Raw genomic sequence first — 24,607 nt, 5'->3', positions numbered from 1 at the left:
GAACATTTTAGGTGTCTTTAGTGCTGTCTTTAATTTAGTTAATCTTTCCTGGTAATGATGGGCTCTATCAGGGAGTTGGCAGAAGCATGGCAGAATGTCCCAAGGCAGCTTACTGCAAAACCTAATGACTAAAATATTTTCATTTCCTGTTTTTAGACTTCCACAGTTGCACCATGGAAGAACTTTTGTACCTGTTACCACTGGGGAGCAGCTATACTGAACTCAATCACAGTTCCAGTTCTTGTGTTGACCCTGCCATTCTCATGATTTGTGGTTAAAGCAGTGACATGTTAGCGTGTTTAATTCTAGTATTTAATGTTGATGACTCCAGTCTAACCTTCACAAATTTCCCATGCATTTGGAATGGGCATCACTACATCTGCCCAGTGTACACTGGCCACATTTAGGCAGCGGTCTCAGCTGTGTTTGCAATGCTTGCTGTGTCTCAGTTTGTGGCTTTTGCAAGTGTATGAGGAGGGCAGAGATGGACAGATCCCTTTACCAGACTGGCATGTTTGTATTTTTCAGATAGCAGTAAATCGACTGAAATCTGGTCCAGCTTCCTACCCTGAAAGGGCAATGGGGAGTTTGTGTGAAAATCCTGGCTGAAAACAGAACAATACAGGGCTATTCCCTCTTCCACTGAATAGGAATCATCCTATTCAGTGCTCATTTCAAGGGGGTAATTTGGAAAACAGGGGGTTTTGTCACTACTCTGACATGATATTATTTAGCTGCTATAAATCAATAAAGGCACACGCAGCTGACAGAGTTCATCCACAGAATCAAAATGCTCTAGCCTGCTCCATGAGATCCTTCTTGCCTGTCTCTCATCCATTGTCTCTTCAGACATTCTCTCATACTTAGTGGATCATGGCTTATGATCTTGGCTCATATTCTCAGAAAATTTTTGCAGCTGGTATCTCATGAGAAAAACCAATATCTTAGAAAAAATTTTCTGTTCTATATGAGTATGATGAGAAATACTTTTCATCATTTTAGATCAAAAACTCAATAGCTTGAAGCTCAGCCAGTGTTCAGTATAGGTTAATCAAAACATATTTTATACATTTTTATAACTTTTTTTAATATGAAGTATTTTGCACTACAAAAGTCAGTTTGAGTAGGAAAAGAGAAATTTCAAAGTGCCAAGCATTTCATTTGGACAACTTTTAAACTTTTTTGTGGGTAACTTTTTTTTTGGACCAGGAAATTAAAGGATAAATCCCACTTCCAGAAGTAGTCTTTAAACATAATTAAAAATTGTAAAAACATTGTTGACAAATTTCAGTGGCCAAAATTACTAATACTAGCTCATAGACACTCACTCTCAACAAGTCTTTGTTAGGCATTTGATCAATTGGATGTAGCTTCAGAGGGCATGCAGGGAGTTAAGTCCTACTGGATTTAGTGGAAAATGAGATGTTCTTTATGAATCCAAAATGTTAATTTTGAATGTTTGGGACATACATTGCATTCCATGATGGTGGAGATGGGGTGAGACAACAATAGAAAACAACCTTGTTTGAAACATATATAGCCCATCAATCAGAACTGGATTAAACACTGTTTCATTAAGCACATTCGATATACATGTACTGGATGCTCTCATTACTTGCCTAATTTACAACAGGTGCACAGGGTTTGCCAAGTCACTCTTCAAAGCAGACACTAGTCTTCTGTGAATAAATTCTGTCCCTAAACTTTCAGTGTGCACCAGGTTTGGTGAGATATGGCTCTTCCCTGTTTCAGGTGCTTACCTAGGAGACAACCTCTCTGGCACCCTAATTTTGCAGTGGTTTCCACAGCAAGGATAAAGCCATTTGATGCCTGGGTTTTTTTAAATCTTTCCTTGAGAAACTGAACCTTGTGGTTGATCATTTGAGGCTTTTTTTTCACTCTATGTGAAACAGCTTGTCAAGCAAGTGGGGTCAGAAGAAATATTTCTGTATTACAGATACTGTAGGCCCTGCAAATATCAGAACAATTATGGAAAAGTATTGTATAGAAAATGATTGTCTGATCTTATCTGTCCTATATACATTTCGTAGGTGTCTATATTTGAGGTAACAATTTTGCACTTTTCTATACACCAGCCTGATACTTTGTGTAGACAGACCTGTCTTCGTTTGAGTAGGATAGGCATGGCTTCTGCCTTGCCTTTTTCTTGGAGTTTCCCTTTAGTAATCAACTATCAAAAATAGGCTTCCTGAAGTTTGTGTTCCAGGAGAACAAGGTTTATAAATCTTTGTGTCCTGGTACAATGGAAGAAGTGACCATGTGTTCTCTTTCCTTAGGCTTTTAATATGTAGGAAGGGTTAAGCTTAATATTGCTCTCAATTAACTTGTTAAAAATTAGTTCCTCAGTTGGTCCTAGGAAGTGAGAGTGGTGCCTATGAGTTAAGCCTTTTGCCTACATAGTAATTTCTGTAGTTTTCTGGTTGGATGAAGTTTTAATTCCCTGTAGATTTCAGATGATTGACCCAGAGAGAAAGCTGAGTCTGTGTGACAATATGTCTTCAGTTATCACTGCCAAAACAAATAAATGGCTTCTTTCTAGCTCTATCATAAGTAATCTGAGTTGGATTCAGATTTTTGATAGTCTTCAAAAAACTCCACACATGAAACAATACACTGTTTTGAAAGAAAATCAGATTTAAGGCTATAAAGCATTTTTTATCTTAGAGAATGTTTTTCTTTCCTCATTTCAAAGCCAGACAAGTGGGAATCTGAAATGGTCCAGATGAAATAGGGAAATTTTCAACTCCATGGCTCGATTCTAAGTTGTGTTCATCAACATGTGGTGATATTTATATTTTTAAGTATTACACAAAACACTGGGAAATGTGGAGGACCATATTACAGATAGATGAGTATTTGTTCATGGACAAAACACTGTAAGATTATTACTATGTATTCCAATTCAAGAGATGTAGAAAAAGTACTGTTTTTTTAAGCCTAAGGATGCTGAAACTGAGAATTGCTGAAAGTCTTTACTGAGAACACAAAATTCATCCCTTCTGAAAGTCCTTACACAACAAAGCCAACATCTTTGCCACAGTTAGACAAGTTAGACATTATCTTTCCTTTAAGCACTTTAATTATCTTATTTTCTGGGCTACCAAGCCACTGCTATGTGCACTTGCTACTAACAGAAATCTGACAGTTCAGTAGTTCTAAAAATCACTTAAATTCCTACAGCTAGGTTAAAGTGTCAACCCTTAGATGCCTTGCTTAAAAAAACTTGTATGATTGGATCCATGTACCTTCAGCACTGAAACACTAAATGGCCTACCTGGATTGCTTATGTACAGCACAGAAGTAATTTTTATTCCCTAATGACCAAACTCCATTTTATTGCTGCAAATTATGTGCAGTAAGCCCCTCATTGGTAAAAATTTGAAAGGAGAGTATTTGGAAAATTACTGGACTGTCAAGTGGGACATGAATTTTTTCTGTTGTTCTGTGGTGAAGATAGGAGAATTCAAAGCAAAAAGAAGTGTAACTTCCCTTCAGTCTACTTATAGTTTTTACCTGAAAAAAAGCCTGGAAAAAGTTTATGTTCTAGTCAAAGACAAATATATATTTGTGTGCAGTACTTTGGTACAACTATTAAAAATCCTTTGTTTGTTAGGAAACTTTAGTTCTATCATGTTGCCAGTAGAAGGCAGTTTCATGTGCCACAGAACACAAACTTATGTGATACAATAAGCACAAGCTACATGTCTAAACATTCTGAATAAATAGAGTGGCATGCTTTCTTATCTTATTGCCCTCTTTTCCACTCTGAAGCTGTCCTTCAGCTGTCCTTAGTAAGCACCTTTATTTCTGTGAATACGTGTAACTACAGTGAGACTGATCCAGTGAGGCTTTCATAGCTAGTTTGCTTTGTTTTAGGATAACTGTTCTAAAAAGGTATGTACCACAAAGGCATCCTTAGTAGCTTTGAAATTAACTTTTCTGACGCTCAATAATAAATTATTCAACAATTGTATTAATCTCATTTTATTATCTCAGTTAAAATTTTAATAATTAAGAATAATTTCATAAACCAACTATTTTTAAAACAATTTTTTCCTTTTCTACAAAAATTATGACAGCAATATGGTAGAAATTTGTATTATAGAATACTTTTTGTAATATTTTCTGTAAGAATATATATTTGGAGGAACAGACACATAAAAGGGGTACTTAGAGTTTTTTGAAGGAATGGAGTATCTTTTAAACTTAATTACTACAAACTTTTTGACTTTGTCCTTTAGACAAGCTTTCTGAGTCTGAGTGCTTGAAATTTGGTTTCTAAATCCATTTAGAGGCAATTGTGACCAAGTTTCAAGGCCGTCTGAAAGTCCTGAGTATAGATGCTCCTGTACCACCTTCATGAAGCCTGCTGTGAGACATCTAATATGTATCACAGTTTTTAAAATTGACATATACAGAAATAGCTGTGAACATGTGAAAAATGAAGAAAAAAACAGGACACTAATTTTTAAAATCTTTAGAAAAACAACCACAGCTGTGGTTTCTGTAGAGGCATACCAACATCATGATTCATCTGTGACTCATTTTAGATACCTGCTTCAAATGAGGTGAAATTACAGCTATTTTTTTTCATTGATTATAAAGGAAATCTAGAGTAGCTAAGAAATAGGTGTCTGTGTTTAGTCAGGTTGATCCTACCCTGGTGCTCTGAAATGGCACTTAGAAGAATGATGTTGGGTAAAGAATGCAAAATGAAGCCTGTCAATGTGTATGTAGTGGTGTGCAGCAAGCATGGGTTTCCCAGGGCCATATGAGCCCAGAGCACTGTAAAGTGATCTAAAGAAAATGATAGAAACTGTTACACATATCTGCTGATACCTGAGATAAAAACTTATAAAGACAATCACCCAAGGTGATTTGAGTTTGAATCCATGAGGGAAGCCAATCTCTAAGTACATGGTATTTAATCTAGAACCTATTAAATTGCACAATATTGGTTAACTCTCAGCTTGCTACATTTAACAAAAATCTCTGTTTCAGGTTACTTAGTTATAGAAAATCCATCAAGTAAGTTTACTAAAGATTTTTATGTTGTGTTCATCGGTGAGTCTCAATGTGTGGTTCCCTCTTCTATGTTTATTAGGAAAAAAAACTCCAAGCTGCGTATAAATCATAAAAGCATGACTAATTGCATGGTAACTGGAGAAATGCTTTCTCTCTCTCTGGGGTGAAGCCTGCATGTCTGTGTTTTAGCTTGGGAAGTAATACAGGGTTATTTAAACTCCTCAGGATTTAAAAACCATGTCATTATGAGAATGAGGTCACTGCAATATTTTATATGTCTAAAACCTTGCAATGTGTAAAATGTTTTCTGTCTGACAAAGAAATATTATGTACCTTAGAATGCGATAATAAGTTTACAAATTTACTTTAATGTCAAAACCTTGCCTTGAAATGCTGTTACCTATAAAAACAATTATAGGTTTAGTACTGTTAACATTAGCAACATCAAAAATTTTGTAAGGAGGAACAACAAGGGGATGAAATGTTTCTCTTTTAAGTGACTAAAGAGAAATCAAATAAGCATGCTGTAAGCAATTCATGATTTTCTGTCTTTAAGCGTCAATTTCCATTGAAGTGGAAAATATTGTTCATTAATAAACTACAGTTAAATAACAAGAATGACAAAGATATTCCCTATGGGTTTCTAATTCTTCTGTCTGCTTTCAGGCCAATAAGCAAGAAATCCTTTCTACAACATGTTGAAGAGCTTTGCACAAACAACAACCTAAAGTTTCAGGAAGAATTTTCGGTATGTTGCTAGCAGTTGTCACAACATCGCAAGACCTTCAGTCGTTTCATGTGTCACATTTCATGTCCATTTTAAGCAGACAAGGCCATGAAGGACTCTGGCCTTGATAATCAATACCCAATTACCAGGTTGATTGTTTAGAAAGTAACAGTACACTGATTTGGATTCTGCAGCCTATACTACAACCTGGTCAGAATTATTCACCTTAGTGTCGGCCAAAGATGATCTTCTTTATTCTCCAACATTTCAAGACCACCATATTTATGCTTTTACATATGTATTGCTGCATATGTAGATTACCTAGGAACAAGTTATTTACAGTTTTCTAAAATATATGCATATATTTAACTGCTATAAATGTGTTTGTTTTCCTGAGTGATGATAACTCCAAAAGCAGTTAATGTCCATTCTGTAAAATTTTCAGGCCCCAGTCATACTGCCATGAAATTCAGAAATGTTTTTCTCTCATAGAGTTTGGTGCAGAAAGTCAAAGGTTTGCACGTGGTACTTTGGTTTTTGTTCCTCTACGAGTTATAGGTCATATTTCTTATGCTCTTGAGAATAGGTTCCATGTGAACAGCCTCCATTTCCTTACATAAGCAGATGAACACAACAAGCCTGTCTTTCTGAAAAGAGCCTAATTCTCAAAATATACATTACAGATAATATAATGCATGTATAGTTTCAAATTTAAATCTGAAAGTTTTCACTGTTTTAATTAAGTAATATTTTATGGCTATCATATTTTTTCCTCAACAATAACTTCTTGTTATTTCAGAATCTTTATCATCATTATCTTAACACATACAGTCATTTGTCCAAAAATAATTTGTCAGTGTCCACTGACTTTATTATTTTGGATTTATAAATTTACCATGAATAATTTACAGTTGGATTAACAAAAATGAAGACTTAACAACTGGCTTTTCTTCTGCTAGATTATAGTATTTCAGTTTCCAAGGGAACACTAAAAAAAGTGTATAAAGATTAATGGTATTTCCTACAGGTTTTATTGTTATGCTCATTAGGTAAAATTGGTCTGGATTTAATAATAAAAAGCACCATAAAATTCTCAGGGCAATAAAGTATGAATATTTTTTTTCCTAAAACCAGAAGGTTTACTTCACTTGAGCAAGAATGATTATAGTTAGACTATACATGACTGAACAGATGAAAAGTTTTACTATCAATAACACTTTCACATATTAACATTCATTACTAGAAAGTCTCTAGTATTACTTTCTTTAGGCATGCCCCACATTGGCTAAGCCTTACAGCATTGTAATGTCTTGAATCTTAAACAATAGTGTTTCATCAAACCAAAATCTTTGCGATCTGATTAAAATTTAGAGAAATACAAGAAGCCAAGGTCTCCTTAAAACCATTTATATACTCAACCTATAATAGACAGTTTTATGTCATTTAGGTTTTCAGTCTTTTTTCTCTCTGAGGTTCAACTTCCATGTTTCAGAATGTAGTGATATCTTCCCAGATGTCTTGTCCATGGGCAGGCAGAATTTCAAGGTTGGTGCAGTCCCTCAATCTGAGTGTATCTATATTATTTTCAGCACATGTCTTAACAGATAAATAGGATTGACAACATATTTGAAATTACATTGGTAATGGCAATTCTCAGGAGCTGGCAATACACCCAGTAAGCAAGCAGATGATCTGCACTGATTTTATCAACATGCGTAATTCTACTTTTACATAAATGACTTGAGGGTCCTTCAGTGTGTGTAGGAAAGGTGAGCTCAAGGCATAAACCCTTGAACATGATGCAAACCTGAATCCGAAGCACGTAACTAAGTGGTGAAACAATGGAATGGGCTGCCACAGAAGCTGTGAATGCCCTATCCCTAGAAGTGTCCAAAGCTAGGCTGGATGGGGCTTTGAGCTGTCATGTATAGTGGAAGGTGTCCCTGCCCATGGCAGCATGGGGTTAAACTAAATTATGTTAATGTCCCTTCCAACTCAAACTGTTCTATGGTTCTGTGAAAAGCATAGTGCTGAGCTTGCTTGGGCTCTCTCAGTCTGTCTCTGGATGAGTAAATTCAAGTTTACCGGGAACAGAATATGAGAATATGATAATTTACACAAATAAACTGCTAGTATATTCCCTGTGTTGTATTTGAACTCTTTAGCCTAGCAGTCTTCCTGGACAATTCCAAGATATGCTTTGGTAGGTAAAGTAATCTAGGGATAATTTACAATAATAATTTATATTTAAATATATTATTACTATATTGTAAATATAATTTATAATAATAGGCAGCTTGTGCACAACAAATATGGTTTGGAGTTTTCCAGCGTAAATGTGAGTGAGTCTTCCCTTACTCTTGTAATTTCACTTACTCTTGTAATCCATGGACATTCCCAGTTTCATCTAATTTTCTTGACTGACCAAACTGCAGTGCCAGGACATCTTCAGGGGTCAATCTTGGTTCACATGTGAACATGGCTTGTGGGTAAATGTGATGAGAAGGGAATCGGGACCTCAGAACGGACCTGGATCCATTTCTTGTCAGAAAAGACAAGTTTAAAGAAGCCATAGGGACCCAAAGTAACTGATGATGGGTGTCACCTCACTGCTATTCAAACTTCCAGCCTTTCAGCTGATTCCTGCATCTCTCAATACATTTGGGAACTTTTGATTTCTAGTAACTGGCAAATTACTAAAACAGAAATGCTTGTATAATACTTGTTTTATTATAAGTTGTGCTCATGAATAATAATAAAAAATCCTTCAAAGTGTCACCAGTGTCACAGAAGTACTACAGTAAACAAAATGAAAATTGTTTATTTCAAAGTTTTATGAGTTTGCAAAGAAATATGATTTCTGTGACAAGTTGTTACTGAGTCTGGGAAACCAAATTGTCTTTCCCCAAATCTGAAAATAATAGATAAGATTGAAATCCCTACTAATGCAGAGAATTGGTACGAGGCTTTTTAGCATTGTTCAGTTATGGAAGTCTCATTATGAAAATAACAAGATCTGCTTCTCTATTTCCTCTCTACTATAAAGTGCTGTACAATGCTGCTACTTCTACAGTAGTTAACTGGCAAGTTAAAACTCAGAGGAGTGAAGCAAATGAGACAAGTTAAAGTTCACATGATATGGGATTCCATGGCCCAAAACACTTGCAAAATTCAAAATAGGCATTTTGTGTGTGTCCTTCCTTCATGTAAATATTAAATGACAGAAACTTTGTGAGAGAGTTTCAGCCTTCTGAATGAGAGGAATTTTAACATCTCCAGCTTTAACTGTGTTTTACACACCAGGCTGACAAAATATTTGAATTAACAATGAAAGAAAAGCACTGTGATAAAACAGTCCTGGTTTTCCATTTTTCATTACCCCTCTCATTTACTTATTTATTTATTTGTTAGGAGATTCCCATTAAACTTTATTCATAAAAGACAGACTGTCTCAAATACCTGGGCAAAAGGACATAATACTGAGCCTGATGGTAAGGCTGTCTGGCCAGCTTTTGGAAGTAGCCCATGCAGACAGTAACTGCTAATATTAAAAGACAAATATGAAGGGATTACTCTGCACAAGCAGCAAAATTTTGCATTATGCTCATTCAAAGCAATAAGTAGACCTCTTAATTTATAGCTTAGATAGATGGATATAAAAAACAGACTTGTGTGTAACATTTGTCAAACAAAACAAAATTCTATTGAAGTTAACAATGTATTTAGAATTCTGGATTTTCGCATCTTCTATTTTCTTAACACCAAGATCACTTTAACACATTTTCCCCATTAACAAGTTCTGAAGTTGTCTCCACTCTTTTAATCAACTTTGTAAATTATACCTGTTTATGCACACAAACATCCCCATCAAATAAGTTCCTCAGCATGAATGATTTATCCATCTCTGTCCTCCATTACTAGAACTAATGGCCAGTTATGAAACTGCGGTACAACCCAAAATAACTCTTCCCACCCATGTCACAAACAGTCCTATGAACAATAACTAATTGCCAGTTTTCTCAACTTAATTAAATTCTCATCAGTTCTCATGCTGTACTACAAACTCTCCCAAGCTACAGGAGTCAGGAAAAGGCATTATTCAAGACTAAGTCTGAGTCAGTAGGGCATGGTAACCAAGCATGTGACTTAATGAAAAAAACCTGAAAACTGAAAAAGGTGATAGACTGACTTTATCCAGGCTTTTAAAGGTGAAAGTTCATGTAAGCTTAATTGTTCAAGTTGACAGCATTGTCTGCAGTGCTGCATCTAACATTGCTGGTGTAACTGGGGTTGACAGTAAGGTGGGAAACTCTAATTCTTCCAGCTGTTCTTAGAAATGCACTGTTGCAGAACTGTAGAGTCTTTCCTCTTACTGGATGATTGTGTCATATTTAAAGTGGAAAACTTTTCCAACAATCATTTATTCCTCTACAGGAGCTTCCCAAGTTTCTCGAGGACCTTGCTTCAACAGATGCTGATCTGCCTTGGAACAGGTCTAAGAATCGTTTCCCAAACATAAAGCCATGTATGTGTGTTCACCGACCAACTCCTCCGTTTTGCTCTTTACTTTCAATAGTGTAACAGATATTTGGAATGCAAGTGGTTTTGTGTTTGATGTCTCTTTGAAATAGCAGTACAATCATGTCCACATTATGAAATAATTTTCTGTCAAGTAATCCGTCTTTACTTTGTGGGGTTTTTTTAAGACAGTTTTATTTGCAAGTAGCTTTCAACTTGCTCTCACAAGCTTTAATATGCAGGTGCAAGAAACTGTAGCCTCAATAGTTTCTTGGCTTTGTAATTCAAGCCATGTAGCAAACGCTTTAAAATTCTTCCTCATTTGTTTTTTTCCACCTTTAGTAAGAAGCAATTTTTAAACATATAAAATCCACATGTTTGTGCATTCAGCTACCTCAGGAGTCTGGATATGCTTTCTTGTGGATATGAGTACATGTGCTACAAAGGTTCCACAGAAGATCAGAGTGGCTGTATGATAACTTGTAAGCCCAGGCTAGATATTATCACAGGAGACAGGAGTCTGTCTCTCTATACCCAACACTGCTTCATTTTTCAGTTAATAAGACAAGAAATGTCATTATTATTTTAGGCATTAGCTGTGATGTGAGATGGAGTGCATGGCATTCCTGGGTTAATAATGCTACATTCTGTGCTATTAACTTTTCAGAGCAGCTGTTCCTGTAATCTACTGCCTTGTTCAAGACATATTCTAAGCTACAGTCACTAAAAATGTATCTTTGTGGCAGATAATAAAACATAAACAGATATGTTTCATAAATATTTAACTTTGTATTCTAATGTTCTTTACTAAGTTGAAGACCAAACACCAAAATTCAGGTATTACACGTTTCGTGGATTTTGCAATTTCTGCATATGTACTGTGGGACCAAGAAAGAAACCCTAACCTTTTCTTCTTTCTTTTTTTTTTTTCTTTTCTTTCTTTTTAATGACTTAACCTTATGTAAAAAAAAAGTAAAGCTATGCAGAAATGCCAGAATATGGGTTAGTGACCTGGGCAGCAAGTATATAGCAAAAAGCTATCAGATCCCTGACCCTGCCCTCTGATTCACACAGAAGTTGTGTGTGCTAGAACAGCATGGTTTGAAGTACACAGGCTCCTTTTAGGTACAGAATCCTCCCACACATACATCAAATCGGAGGTTTTGGCTCATTCACCATTTAAATTAAAAAGTATTATATACAACATGTCTGGAGCATTGAAGAAAGACCATAGAGTAATGAAAAAAGGTTAAATTACCTTTGTAATTAGTGTTCTACTCTTTTAAATATTTCTACTGTTAATAACAGTATTTTTGATTTCTTAGCACTCCAGGAACACTTTTTACATGTTTTGTGGTTTTTGAACCAATCTTTTAGTTAACTAGACTTTACTTCCATGATAGATAATAACAACAGAGTAAAGCTGATGCCTGATGCTGGTATTCCTGGATCTGACTACATTAATGCCAGCTATGTGTCTGTAAGTAGAAAGTCTCTCACATTTTTACTGTATTTGTTTTCTGGTACAAGAGTAAAAAGATAACTTGCAACAAAAAAAGGATTCTAATTTTTCTTTCATTCACTACAACTCTTGTTGCCACGACATTGTTCAAGTGACCCCTGTGGCAGTAAACATGACGAGTTGAAAATATATATATCCCATTTTCCTTGCTAAGCAACTATTTCCATAATAATCAGAACTGTCCAGAAAATTTCTTTTTAGAAATTTTCTCATACCATTATCATAAAAGGCAATAGTGGAACTCCCACTGAGGTCAGTTGTTTAGATAGGTGTTATTTGGTTTCTTGATTCAGGAGTTAAAGTTTTTGTATATGAATAGGACAATGCAAAGACAACTGAACTAAAAACTTTCATAGAAATGGCTAACAGTTTTAGCATTCCCCTTATTATTTTGTGCAAGTTATGATGGAGGAAAATGAAATTTGGCTTCTTGAAGAAGAAAGTAATGTTATTTTCTGTCCTCATCTTTCTTCACAGACTTTCCCTCTTTGTTGTTGTGTGCTCAGTAAATTCTTCATATATATTTTAACCTCATTTTTGTCCCATTGAAGCTCAAAGTGTGAATTACAGTTATGCCTCTAATCTCTTCCATCAGTGGCTGGTGATCTTACATGAGGTCAAGACTTGATTTACATTAAATACTTTTTAAACACATAGCAAGACATGAAGAGTATAATCAGAACAGACAACACAAAGGAAAATAGAAATAGTTATTTGCTGATAACTAAGAGACATTACAGAGAATCAGCAGTAGAGCTGAGAGGATCTTCCTTTCTTATTAGAAAATGGTATTTATTCCCATCATGTCTTTGCTCTGAGAGTTAGCAGCCAGGAAGAACCATGCCACTTGATACTGGGACTATACAGAGAATGACTGAGAAGGAAAGCAGAGGCATCTTGGCGCATGGTCTAGTCTTTCCTGTCACTGACAAGCCAAGTCCTAGGCAGGGAACACTAACAGCAGCTTCCAAAAAGCTGCAGCAAAAGCCAGCTACAGAGTGTTCCCTGCTGAGATTTTGCTTGTGTGTACATATGATGGCCAGTGAATAGACAATTACAATGTTATGGCTTCTCAATGCTAAAGTTTTGCCCTTTATATGCTCTCACTTTCCATGTTTGTAGATGTATAAATATATAAATGTAAACATGCAATATGTATGTGTATTTACATATCTAATTACCTAGGCTTATTTACAGATGCATGCTTGTTAAGAGAGGAAAATAGAAGAATAGAAGAATAGAAGAATAGAAGAAGTCTTGTACACATATTTTAACAAAAGGGAACTCTGCTGCTGCTTTGACTTTCATTGGTTAAACAAAGTCAGTAACTGAATTGTGAGCTTTGCACCCCTGAATTATAGTTTCTCACCTCAGTCTTAAACTAAGGAGGATTAATGTAGTTTCCCACTGCCACCTGTTCTTTATATTATAGATGGAGTAAATAACAGACAGCTGTGAATTATAGAGCTATAATTCCAACAAGCAGCTTTGCTGGTGCTATAAACCACTGTGTCAGTTGTTTAGAGCAAAAAGCAGAATATTGTGATATTATAAACTGCTAGTTCTACAGCATAAATTTATTACTATTATTGCTATTGTTGCTATTTTAGACTTTCTGTAGTATATAATAGTTCCTGTAGGTGTATTTCTTTTCTATGAGGAACCAGATCCATGTGAAACCACGCACTCAGAGCATCTGTACATTTTTTCAATAAACTTCTTCTTCCAAAGCTTTACACCAATTTATAAATTAACCAAAGAGCAGAAACAAACACTAAAATAAGTCAACACCTTCAGTAGGTTTCTTGAAGGCCTTTCATCAGAGATCATTTATTTCAGTAAGTTTCAGCCCCAAGTTACAGCAGATCCCAGACAATCACCAAAGAAAAAGGTCATTAGTGTGTGTATTACTTGCACTGGTTCTCAGACTGCTCCTTAATTGTTTCCCTGGCTCCACTGCTCCTTAGAACTATTTAATTCTACTTTGTTGGCCACCTCTTGACCTAGTTCTTGGTAACTTCTGGCTGGATGTGCTGTAAGCATAATGTGAAGGCTTAGATTTTTTAAAATGGGAATTGATGACCTGATGTCCCTGTAATAGCTCTGCTAAATGCATTTCTATTGCCATGGCACTTCCCATGCTTTAGTAGAGTATTGGCTCATAACTGGACTACACAAAAAAGCCATTTCTTCCTTAGTTTTCTGAGGCAGCCTGCCATGCAGTGGCTATCCAGGCATATGCCAGTTCATTTAGTATGTCTGACAAGGTTTTAGCCTTAGGCATGGCAGATACAGGCACAGCTATGAGTCACATGCAAACCCTTTTTTTTCCTTGCCAGCCATTATGTATTAAATATTTTCTCTTTCTTAGGGCTATTTATGTCCAAACGAGTTTATTGCAACTCAGGGACCATTACCAGGAACAGTGGGTGATTTCTGGAGAATGGTGTGGGAGACAAGAGCTAAAACGCTTGTGATGCTCACACAATGTTTTGAAAAAGGACGTGTAAGTTACCAGTGAACCTATTAAAAGCATCTGATGTAACTGGAAATTCTGTGCGCAGTTTCTGTCGAGATTATAACATGATAGTTGTTAATTAATTAGTAATCATCTCCCTGCAGATAAGATGTCATCAGTACTGGCCAGAAGATAATAAACCAGTGACTGTGTTTGGGGATATAGTGATTACTAAATTGATGGAAGATATTCAAATAGACTGGACCATCAGAGATCTAAAAATTGAAAGGGTAAGCCAGCACTGGAAGTTGATTGAACAAAATTCATCTAACTCCCCAAAGAACATCATACATGCTATATCCCGCCCAACTGCTCCCTCAATATTCTTCTTTTAACCTTTTAGTGTATATACATTGTACTGCCTGTTTGTCCTGCATTTTATTTTCATTCATGTTTTATTTCCTGAGAATTTCTGTCACAAAGAGCTCAGATATTTGTCCAATATGCTGTGAAGGGCCTACTAAGGTTACTGAAATTCTGGTCTGGTGGGAGGTGAAGTTTCTACTTGGACACCTTGGTGTCTGTTCTAGAAAGGAATAATCCTAACCGTTCTGGGATCAGACAAATAAATCCCTTTGAATGTATCCCTCTCAGATTAAAGGGCAAGATTCTCTGGTGCAACTGTTTTGCACTGTACCACCAGCCATTGGCCTCCACCCCCAGGAGATTCACCCAATATAAATAAGAATCATCAGTATTACTCCTACTCTTTGTGCTGGGAAGGAGGAGTAGGGCTTCAGCAGAGATCTCCAGCTTTGTCATGACTCATTAGTTTCCACCCTTTGGAAAAAGCATAACCCAGCATTAAGTCAGAACAGCAGGCGTGCTTAAAAAACAGTCTGGGAATAAAGACCCAAAATCAAGTCAGCTTTCTTCTACACTCCCAGCACTGATCTGTGTTGTAAGTAGTGCAGCCAGATCCTAGGACCTGAACTAGGCTGTCCTAATGCAGACAATACCATCCTGTGGCATGTGCATGTGACAAAGGGCACACAGCAGGTAGGGGCTGGTCTCAGCAGTCGCTCCATGGGCATATGTTGTGCACACAGTACAGAGAAACTGAACATTAAAAATGATTGGGAGAAGATAAACCTTTATTTTCAGCTAAAAATAGAACACAGAGAAACAAGACTGGGAAAAGGACTATTTAGAATAAAAATGAATGCCAGTGAAATGCCAAGTCACTTGTGTTAAGGAGGGTGAGGCTGAAAAGAAGATAATCTGAATTGAGTGGGTGATCCATTCACTGTAGCTGAACTACCCTGCTCAAGAAGCTACGCCCTTTGTAAGCATGTCACTAAATGTGCTGTATTGTTGGTTTTGAAGTTGTACAATTGCAATATGAAAGAAGTGATTGATTCAAAAGAACTTAAAAAAAATAAAAACTGGTTCATTACACAAAAGTTGATTGAACTGTGATACTCCTTGCTGCAGGATATTGTGAACGCTAAAAACTTACAGGAATTCAAAAAATTTGTATAAATTAGTAGAAGATAATACTGATGAGTACTATTAAACTTCTGTTTACTGTCTCTCACTGAAGCAGTTCAGAAGTCACAAATGATTAAGAATGGAAAGGTTATTCTGCAGAACTACAGATTCATTGTTGTCGTGTTTTATAATGTTCCCTAATATTTTTTCTTGACCACTGTTGGAAACAGCATATTGATGTAGACAGGCCTTTGACATGATACTGTTTCATTTTTACATCCTTCAAAAGTAGTCTGGGTATCAGATCATAACCTCTTTTTTGAGGATACTGTTGCTTCTGCTCTGATTGAGAGAGCATGAAAGAAAATATATCTGTATTTACCAGTGTATGTGTGGTTGCCTTTACCATATAGAATCAGTCTTAGAGTGGTTGCTTTTTCCTGAACAAATTTGTCATTCCAGCTCACTAAACATCTAAATGAGCCATAGAAATGTCAACTTGCAATCTACAAATTACAGGTATAATCACTGAAGTCAAATGAAGAGTCACTACTGAAGTCGCTAATACTTTCTGAAAGATGGACTTGATGCCATCCCCAAAATACCTGCCAGAAGTTCTGTGAACAACAAATTATCCCTTCATGCCAGTAATCTTATAATTATTATGCTATTCTAACTTTACTTTTTTTCCATGAGGTTACGGAGAAGGTTACATGTACCTTACAGAACCTTCTGCAGCATTTCTTCTGTAAAAACTGTGCTACTCTGTACTTTTCAGCATGGAGACTGCATGATGGTACGGCAGTGTAACTTTACTTCTTGGCCAGAACACGGAGTCCCTGAAACTACTGCACCAATTATCCATTTTGTAAAACTTATCCGTGCAAGTCGAGCACATGACAACACACCAATGGTGGTTCACTGCAGGTAAGTGTATTCACCAAATCATCGTTCGGTAGTTTCGAATTGTAAGTGCATAATAATGCACAGGGAAGTTGCCAGAACAGCCATGAAGACTGAGTGCACAGATTTGGTTCTAGTATGGACAGCAGTGAAGGTTTCTCTAGCAGTCCTTCTTACTCCTTTCTAGAAGGTAAAATGCCAATGCCTGTTCACATTTATGGAAATCCATTGGGGTGATGCCACGGAAATAATTGCTCCAACAATTACCATGAAGTACTGCTGGATATTTCTCCAATTTCCTCTTTAATCATAAGAAGAGGAATAGCAAATCACATGTGTTCATTTAAATTACTTCTATTATAATTAGAACTCTTCTTAAGAAGTATTAAAAATATATCTAAAATGTACACGTCACATATCATAAGGAAGAAACTATTTGAAGCCACAGAGAATGACAAATAGAAATAAGGGGTTTCATAGGTCAGATTTCAAACCTGAATGCCTATAAGGAGCTAAAACCTATATTTAGGCTCTTAAGTAAATGGTCTAGTGGTTAGAGGTGTTCAGATGTCATAGTTTCCACTGGTTTCATTAATACCCTTAAACTTCTGTTTCAAAGAGTAAGTGTGTGTGGGGAGGCTTATGTCTTATGGAGACCAATGAGTGTGTTTGCATTTTTTGTGCAGTTCCCACTGAGTGAGTGGGCATGCTCCATAAAAGGGATCTGAACTCATAGGTCTGCTGCTGTCTTTGCCTCTTTCTCTCTTGGTGAGAGTCTGGAAATAAGTGGAAGGAAAAGATGGCTTTGATGTTACAAATCTTTTCCCAAACCATTATATCATGCATGGCAGTTCTTTTTATTTGTCCTCAGCATCCTATGGGTACCACTCACAAAGGGTAGTAAAGCCTTATTTAATATTGTTGTCTCTGATGAACATTTCCCTCTGCTGCAAAGGCCAGAGAGGCTACGACAGGAGAGAACAATATGGTCTTCATGTTTTCAGGACACTTATACTCCGTGGGGTCTCTCTGCAAGGAACCCTACATTCTTTTCAGACAGGAGATGTGTAAAGGGGCCAGCATGGACCTGATACTCCACCTGTGCTCAAATTCCTGATGGCTATCTTATCATATCCAGAAAACTCATTATTTTTAGCTCTCTAGATATCTCAAGCTCAAGAGTTCTGCTATGTGTCTCTTCATTATCCACATTGATACACCCTGAATTTATTACACCAATTGCTGAGAAGTCTGATGATCATTTGGAAACAATCCTATTCATTATAAGACCTTGAAATAAAACGCTACCTGTCAGCATGTCTTGAACACTCATCCTCGTTTTAAAAGTATTTTCTTTTAAATTTTTTGCTAGATGCCATGTTGTAGCATCTCAAATACCAAAAGTATCACAGAATCCCTGTGTGATTTCACAAAATCTTGTGATTTTTTTTCCTCTCAATTAATGAGCTTCAGAAAACTCACAGAAAATCTATAGTATCTTTTTTCCCACTCAAACAAGTTTGGGTCTTATGAACATACAAATGAGTAATATCTCATTTATCTGATGGAAATGAGAAATTGAAAATTATGAAAATGTGAAATCAAAATTAGAAACTGGTTTAAATCCAGATTTCACTTGATCCAATTCAGAAAGGAATTCACAAGATGTAAATACTGAAAAAAAGATTTAGGTTTTGCTTCAAAAGTTTTTCTCTTCACGATAAACAATTTATCCAGAATATTCTAAGAAAATACTGAAAGCATTAACAAAAAAGTTTGATTTTATCTTGTTTATCATGTTTGCAGTGCTGGTGTTGGAAGAACAGGTGTTTATATTGCACTTGACCATTTAACTCAACATATAAATGACCATGATTTTGTGGATATCTATGGACTTGTAGCTGAGCTAAGAAGTGAAAGAATGTGTATGGTACAAAATCTGGTAAGATTTATCCATCCTGTTCTCCTGTTGTTAAAAAATTAGTCATTTCTTCATGTGATCTACAAAACAAGACTAGAAAGCTCATAATAATCAGCTGTATAATACGTTTTCTACCAAATCCTGCTTTTATTCATTTCAAGCATTGTGGAAATATATTGTCTGTATCCACCTAAGTACACTTAGCCAGCAGTTTTGACAAGTTCTGAAAAGAGTGCTATTTATTTTTAAACCTAAATAATGATTTCTGTCTCTAAGAAACTTTAAGTTTTGAGTGCTGAACAATCGTTAGATTAAAAATGGATTCACTCATTTACTATTTAATTTGACTTTACTTATTACTTTACTGTATTTTTTTTTGTGTGTATGTATATGTGGCATAGTCCACCAAACTTTAAAATATTCATTTGCCTTTGGACTCATTATTGATTCCTTGATTTGTTTTCAACTACTTCAAATGAAATAGTACATATGGATGAATTTGATCACAGATTTCAGACTGTTCAAAAGCAATGGTGGATTTTGAGTCTAAAAAAGTACATTTCTGACAGACTTATTTTGTATGGAGATAAGCCAGTGGTGATCTGCTGGCATAGAAGACTTCCTTCTGCTGTATCTGGAATTCTGAGTATATGTAAAGGAATAATAGAAGAATTTAAAGCTGATTCTAAATGCCCAGTGGGTCACACCCCAGGAGCAGGATGACCCAAGGTGTGACTAGAGCACTTGCTCTACGGCTTTTTGGCTGTCAGTCTGCGCTCTGAGGAGACAAGGATGAGAGGGAGGTCTTTTGCATGGGATAACAGAGGATTTATTGCTCTGCAATAATAATAATAATCTTGGGGGCAAAAGACAGAAAATGTGAGCGTGCAACAGCTGAAATAGGGAAGGTACAAAGCATCAGCTAATCAGAGATATCCTGGGGAGGGTAAAAGGCAGGGTTCACAAAATCATCATCCAATGAGGGAGGTGGGGGTGGGAAAGTTGGTCACATGGACTAATCAAGCGTCAAAGTTTAGAGGATTCCCAAAGCGGAATTCCAAGCATGTGGTGGACATAAGGTAGAATTGACAGGGGACTCAGGGCAGATTGACAACGTGGGGTGGGAGGGTCTCATTTGGACCAAATCATCAACCTGGGCAATAACAGAACATAACATTAACAAGAAACACCCTGAATATGCAGAAAGTGTGTCAGGATACACAAAGCAGTTAACCCTTCAGAAGATTTTATGGGACCCTCTGGTGATATTCTGACATGATGTGTCTTGTAAGCTGCAGTGTAAATTTTTCCTTTTGAAGTCTTGATGCAGCTAAACAATTGCCAGTACTTTCTTGTGATGATGAATTCTGTGAATACTTTTTGGTTCTCATTTTACATTTTTGTCTAGAAGTAGAATAGAAATAAATCAAAGGCTGGAAGGCATTTTAATGGGAGCACTCCCAAAATAAAATCTTAAAACAGTCAAACATTCGATAACATCATCACATGTTTTAAAATATGCATTATTTTTATGTATCTCTTCACTTGAATGTTTTGGCAGGGGCTAGGAAAAGGTGTGCCAAAATGCAATAAGAGATGATGGTGTCAGAGTTCAGATTTCCTAACAAATCAAGTATCCATCTGTATGCTAACTGCAAAATTCTGAGATAGCCTGTTCTCTGTCCAGGTCATTTCTACTCATATTTGCAAGACTACAAAAGTCAGATCAGCAACAAAACTTGCCCAAAGGGAATCAATCTTGTAAAGTTTTATGGTGGATTCAAAAGTCAAGCTATTTTGAGAGTTCTGTTATAAAACACTGTCGAGTTACCTATTAATCAGATTTTATGTGAGCAGCACAGAAGATATAAAAGAGAGGAGCAATTCCTTCCCAGAACTCAGTATAGAAATCCCTCAGTCAGACTGTCTGTAAGATCTATGAGTAAAATAAATAAAATCTGATTGCTCTCAGACCTGTATTTTGCTTGTTTATAGATTCAAAATAATGTTCCTTTTGCTAACAGAGTCATGATCTGTTACTGTAACCAATTAATGAGAATAGTTAAGATTGTCATTGATTCTAACTGGGAAAATAATAAGTTACATATAAATTGCCCAGACAGCCTCCTTCACTCTCCCCTGGCAAACCCAGATTTTCATTGCTACATCATCAGAAGTAGCTGTATGAGTGCAAGAGATCACAGAGCTTTCAGAGTCTTCATTCTCAACTAGAATAACCAATCTAAACTCTACTGAAATTTAAGACCTTCATTCTAGAAATCCATATTTATTCAGCAGACATGTCAAAGTTAATCTTCTTGTCAAGTACAAGGGCTAGTTTGAAGTAATGTCATGCTATTATTTCAGTAATAAAGTTATTGAAAAGTGTAATGGTGCTGCATGCTTCAGGGGAAAAGCTGTGAAAAGCTGTTTTAATTACCCACAGTTCTGGAGCTTATCCATGTAAGCAAAAACTTATCCATGTAAGCAAATTTCTCTCATACATCTGAGACTCTTGAATTGCAAATTGATGGCAGTTCTGAAACAAAATAGCAATTATTGGGCCAAAAAAGTACATAAATATTTTTACTTGTGCAAAAGTCAAATCTAAGAGTATGATTTTGGTGCCAAGTGGTTCCAAATCCGCCTCAGCAAGGTTCTGGGCAACATGTTCTAGCTGAGCCAGCTTGAGCAGTGGGTAGTTGCACCCGGTGGTCTCAAGGGGTCTCTTCCAATCTGAATGTACCTGGCTTATTTTCTGCATCTACATATACAATACTTCAATGTGAATATATGCTTAATTCATTTATTGTATTTCTGTCTGTTTTCATTTCTTTATTTCATTCTCACATTGCCTTATTTTGTTTTCCTCTTTTCAGACTTTATGCCCTTGAAAGTGTCAAATTAACTTCAGTTGCCCACTCTTCATGCTATCATGTGTTAGAAGTGAGGCTACAGCTCGAGGAGTATGACTCAAAATACCGGGTTAATTTGCTGCTAGCACTGGTGCAAGCTCCTAGAACATATAGGTTTAGATTTACTTGAACTTCTGCATTTGAGTGCACCCTGCTGGTTTTCTCTGTGGTAGAAAGAGGAAAATTTTCTTATGTAGATATTACATTCATGTGTTTCAGTTTCTTCAGTCTGCATCTCGTGGCAAAATGTCTTTTCATAGAACAAACATTCACAGAAAATTGTGAAGTAGCCTATTAGTTTCAGTAATGATTAGTCTCATTTCATATATCTTACTGTTCATAAGGATTAAAATATTTTGACAAATTTAAAGCATTATGTTTCATAATAATTGAAATCAGATCAGGCATATATGATATAATCACAAAAGTACTGAGACTGCTGAGTTAAACTGCAGTTACTTTGAGATTTTCTAGGTGTGTATAGAAAAATTAAAAGGTTTTCTGGTATTACAAGTACATTTTTCTTCTAATCAAGCATCTTTGAATTCAAATTTACAGGCACAATATATATTTTTACATCAATGTGTATTGGATCTCTTGACAACCAAGGGAAGTAGTCAGCCCTTATGTTTTGTAAATTATTCAGCACTGCAAAAGATGGACTCTCTGGATGCCATGGAAGGTAAGGAGATACAGACTGTGTCAAAATTACTTTTTCACAGCAGTTGCAATGACTTGTTGAGATAAGAAGCAGAAAAAAAGTCTTTTGACATGCATTTTTTGCTTCAAAAGTATAAATACCTAGCCTTTTGCTGCTCTATATTCCCCCTCACAGTAATGGTTATTGCTCAAGCTTTCCCCACATTTTTCCATGCAAGATCTTTTAAATTAAGTGAAAAACAGCTATCTGCCATTTGTTACTATTTGTTTACAAGGTAGGTTTATTTAATGCATCTGTTTCTTCTGCAGGTGATGTGGAGCTTGAATGGGAAGAAACAACCATGTAAATACTAGGAGGAAATATTACAGCAAAGCAGATTTTGAAACTCAAAGTCATATTTTTCTAAGCACAGGGGCCAAAGTGAATTCCCCTATTTTGTTGATTAAAAGAAACACAGATGATTGAGAATCTTTTTTTCTATCAATGTGCCTTCATAAATAAGTGGAAGTATCTTATTCAGAACACCGAGCAATAATGATTTGGAGTACTTTTGCACAGACTGCACTTCTGGTGTTATATAAATAGTGCATTCAGAATGTATTTAAAGTGTATTTGAACACATTCATTTTTTCCAAACTATCTTTGTAAAAGAAAAATGAGCCAAATAGGATGTAAAAAATTCACATTTCCATTGAACCTATTTTGGTGTGAATTTGCTGTGTTCTGTGTGTTTTGGTTTTAAGTAAAAGCTAAGGTTTCTTTACTCATTCTTGATAGATTGGCTTCAATGTTGTCAATTCTTGCAGATTAATTCCAAGACCATCATAATGATCTTTACCTAAGTGTATGTTCTTGTGTTTTGAATATTTTTTTAACAAGTGGTAGTACATCAGCTTATGATCCTGAACAGCTGAAGAGTCACCTTCTGACATGGGGAGGATTATTCAGCTTTTACACAGCACACAGTAGCTCTTCAGGGACACTTGGGGCTATTTAAACTATTTTATAATCAGCAGGTTGGTTTTTTTTTTAAATACATAATGATGATTGCACATGTTCAGAGCAGAAAAAAAAAAAAAAGTGTTTTACATTCCTGCTACTTTTTCAAGCATATAAAAAAAAGTAAAGCTATAAATCTATTACCTGTTACAATGAGTGCTAGATTGACTTATGTAATAGAACGTTTAGAATTCATTCACCTTTCTTGTATATAACACTATTCAACTTTTTTAAAGGTTGCTCAAAATTTAATATCAATGTATTTTATAACACAGTTGTAAAGTAAAAAAGTTTTTGCACCTTCCTCAGGTTTGGCAGATCACTTCAGACACTGAAAATTATGGAAGCTAAAATCTAGAGATAATGATCTAGAGATTTATAAAAAGAAAACATCTTCCACTCCTGATGATGATGGTGGTGATGTTTATTGGAAATAGATCTAAAACAGGAATGAGAGAAGCAGGAAGCTTCTGAGCAGAAAAGCAAAAATTAGTAGAGTAGGAGGACTAGAGATATAATGAAACTGTGTGCCCTGGTTTTACATAGAAGTGACAGTATTCAATTTATATTATTGGGTGGAAGGGTTGATTGCTAATTTTTTTTCAGGTAAAAAAAATTAAGAGACTTTGGAACTGCCACCTTATATTGTGTTTAGACAGAAGAAATCAAAGCTGTCAGTTTAAGGCATCAAGCTCATGGAATTCAGACAAAACTCTTTAGAACCTTGAAATATGTATGTTCTTGTGTGTGCACACTCTGAACAGAACGGCCAATGAACAAAAATTTCCATTTCTTCACTGTAGCTTTCAGACAGAAAATGCTATGCAGAAGGTAATGTGGTACTTTTCCAGAACTAAATGACAGTGTTTTTAGATACTGGCAAGGATGGTACAGTGAAGACCATTTGTCATTTCATAGAAAGTGCCATATATCTAAAATGAAAGTCAAAAGACAGCATTTAAGGAGGTAGAAGTGGTCTACAGAGATATTTGGGCAATCTGTCTTCTAGGAAGATCAACGGTATTGTAAACATCACCTGTCAGGCTAAAAAGAAAACAATGCCTTTTAAAGCTTGATAGGGGGAGAGAGAGGTGATGTCCACAGCTGTTCAAGTCTCTGGCAAAGCATTCGGTACAGCTCTAGTTTCATTTGGTTCCTATGAAACATGTGTTCTTCATTTATTATACATGTACTTTAAAGTATTCTGACAAATTGCTTATAGGGACTTACAGATGTTTTTTTGTGATTTGTGGTTGCACTTGGTAGCAGTACAGGGAGCACTGTGATAAATTGACATTATAGAGTCATAATCTTGTATAGTCGTATATCCACAATGGTGGAGTATCTGGAGGAAAAAGATAAGCCTTATGCAACTTAGAGATGAACTCCAGAAGTTCTAAACATGCTTAAATGTTCTCTGGCTTTTATAAAATACTTAATGGTGAA

At 35.9% G+C, this 24,607-nt stretch overlaps 1 protein-coding gene across 2 annotated transcripts in view; it reads left to right on the top strand.

The window, feature by feature from the left end:
• The window catches only part of PTPRQ (protein tyrosine phosphatase receptor type Q), a 121,200-nt gene extending 98,439 nt beyond the window's left edge, over window positions 1-22,761 (top strand). For both annotated transcript variants that reach the window (XM_088055135.1, XM_088055134.1), the window contains 10 exons: window positions 5,023-5,049; window positions 5,713-5,794; window positions 10,208-10,298; window positions 11,695-11,771; window positions 14,185-14,319; window positions 14,436-14,561; window positions 16,541-16,689; window positions 18,472-18,607; window positions 22,060-22,183; window positions 22,471-22,761. In XM_088055135.1, coding sequence (XP_087911261.1) covers window positions 5,023-5,049; window positions 5,713-5,794; window positions 10,208-10,298; window positions 11,695-11,771; window positions 14,185-14,319; window positions 14,436-14,561; window positions 16,541-16,689; window positions 18,472-18,607; window positions 22,060-22,183; window positions 22,471-22,508 — 985 coding nt within the window. In that variant the 3' untranslated portion in view covers window positions 22,509-22,761. The remainder of the gene's footprint in view (window positions 1-5,022; window positions 5,050-5,712; window positions 5,795-10,207; window positions 10,299-11,694; window positions 11,772-14,184; window positions 14,320-14,435; window positions 14,562-16,540; window positions 16,690-18,471; window positions 18,608-22,059; window positions 22,184-22,470) is intronic.
• Window positions 22,762-24,607: the final 1,846 nt, after the last annotated feature.

Source organism: Pseudopodoces humilis, chromosome 5 (assembly GCF_049639895.1).
Source record: "Pseudopodoces humilis isolate 2021_Gansu_Grassland_sample_001 chromosome 5, ASM4963989v1, whole genome shotgun sequence".
Classification (NCBI taxonomy): domain Eukaryota; kingdom Metazoa; phylum Chordata; class Aves; order Passeriformes; family Paridae; genus Pseudopodoces; species Pseudopodoces humilis.
This window is presented reverse-complemented; position numbering and strand designations above follow the sequence as displayed.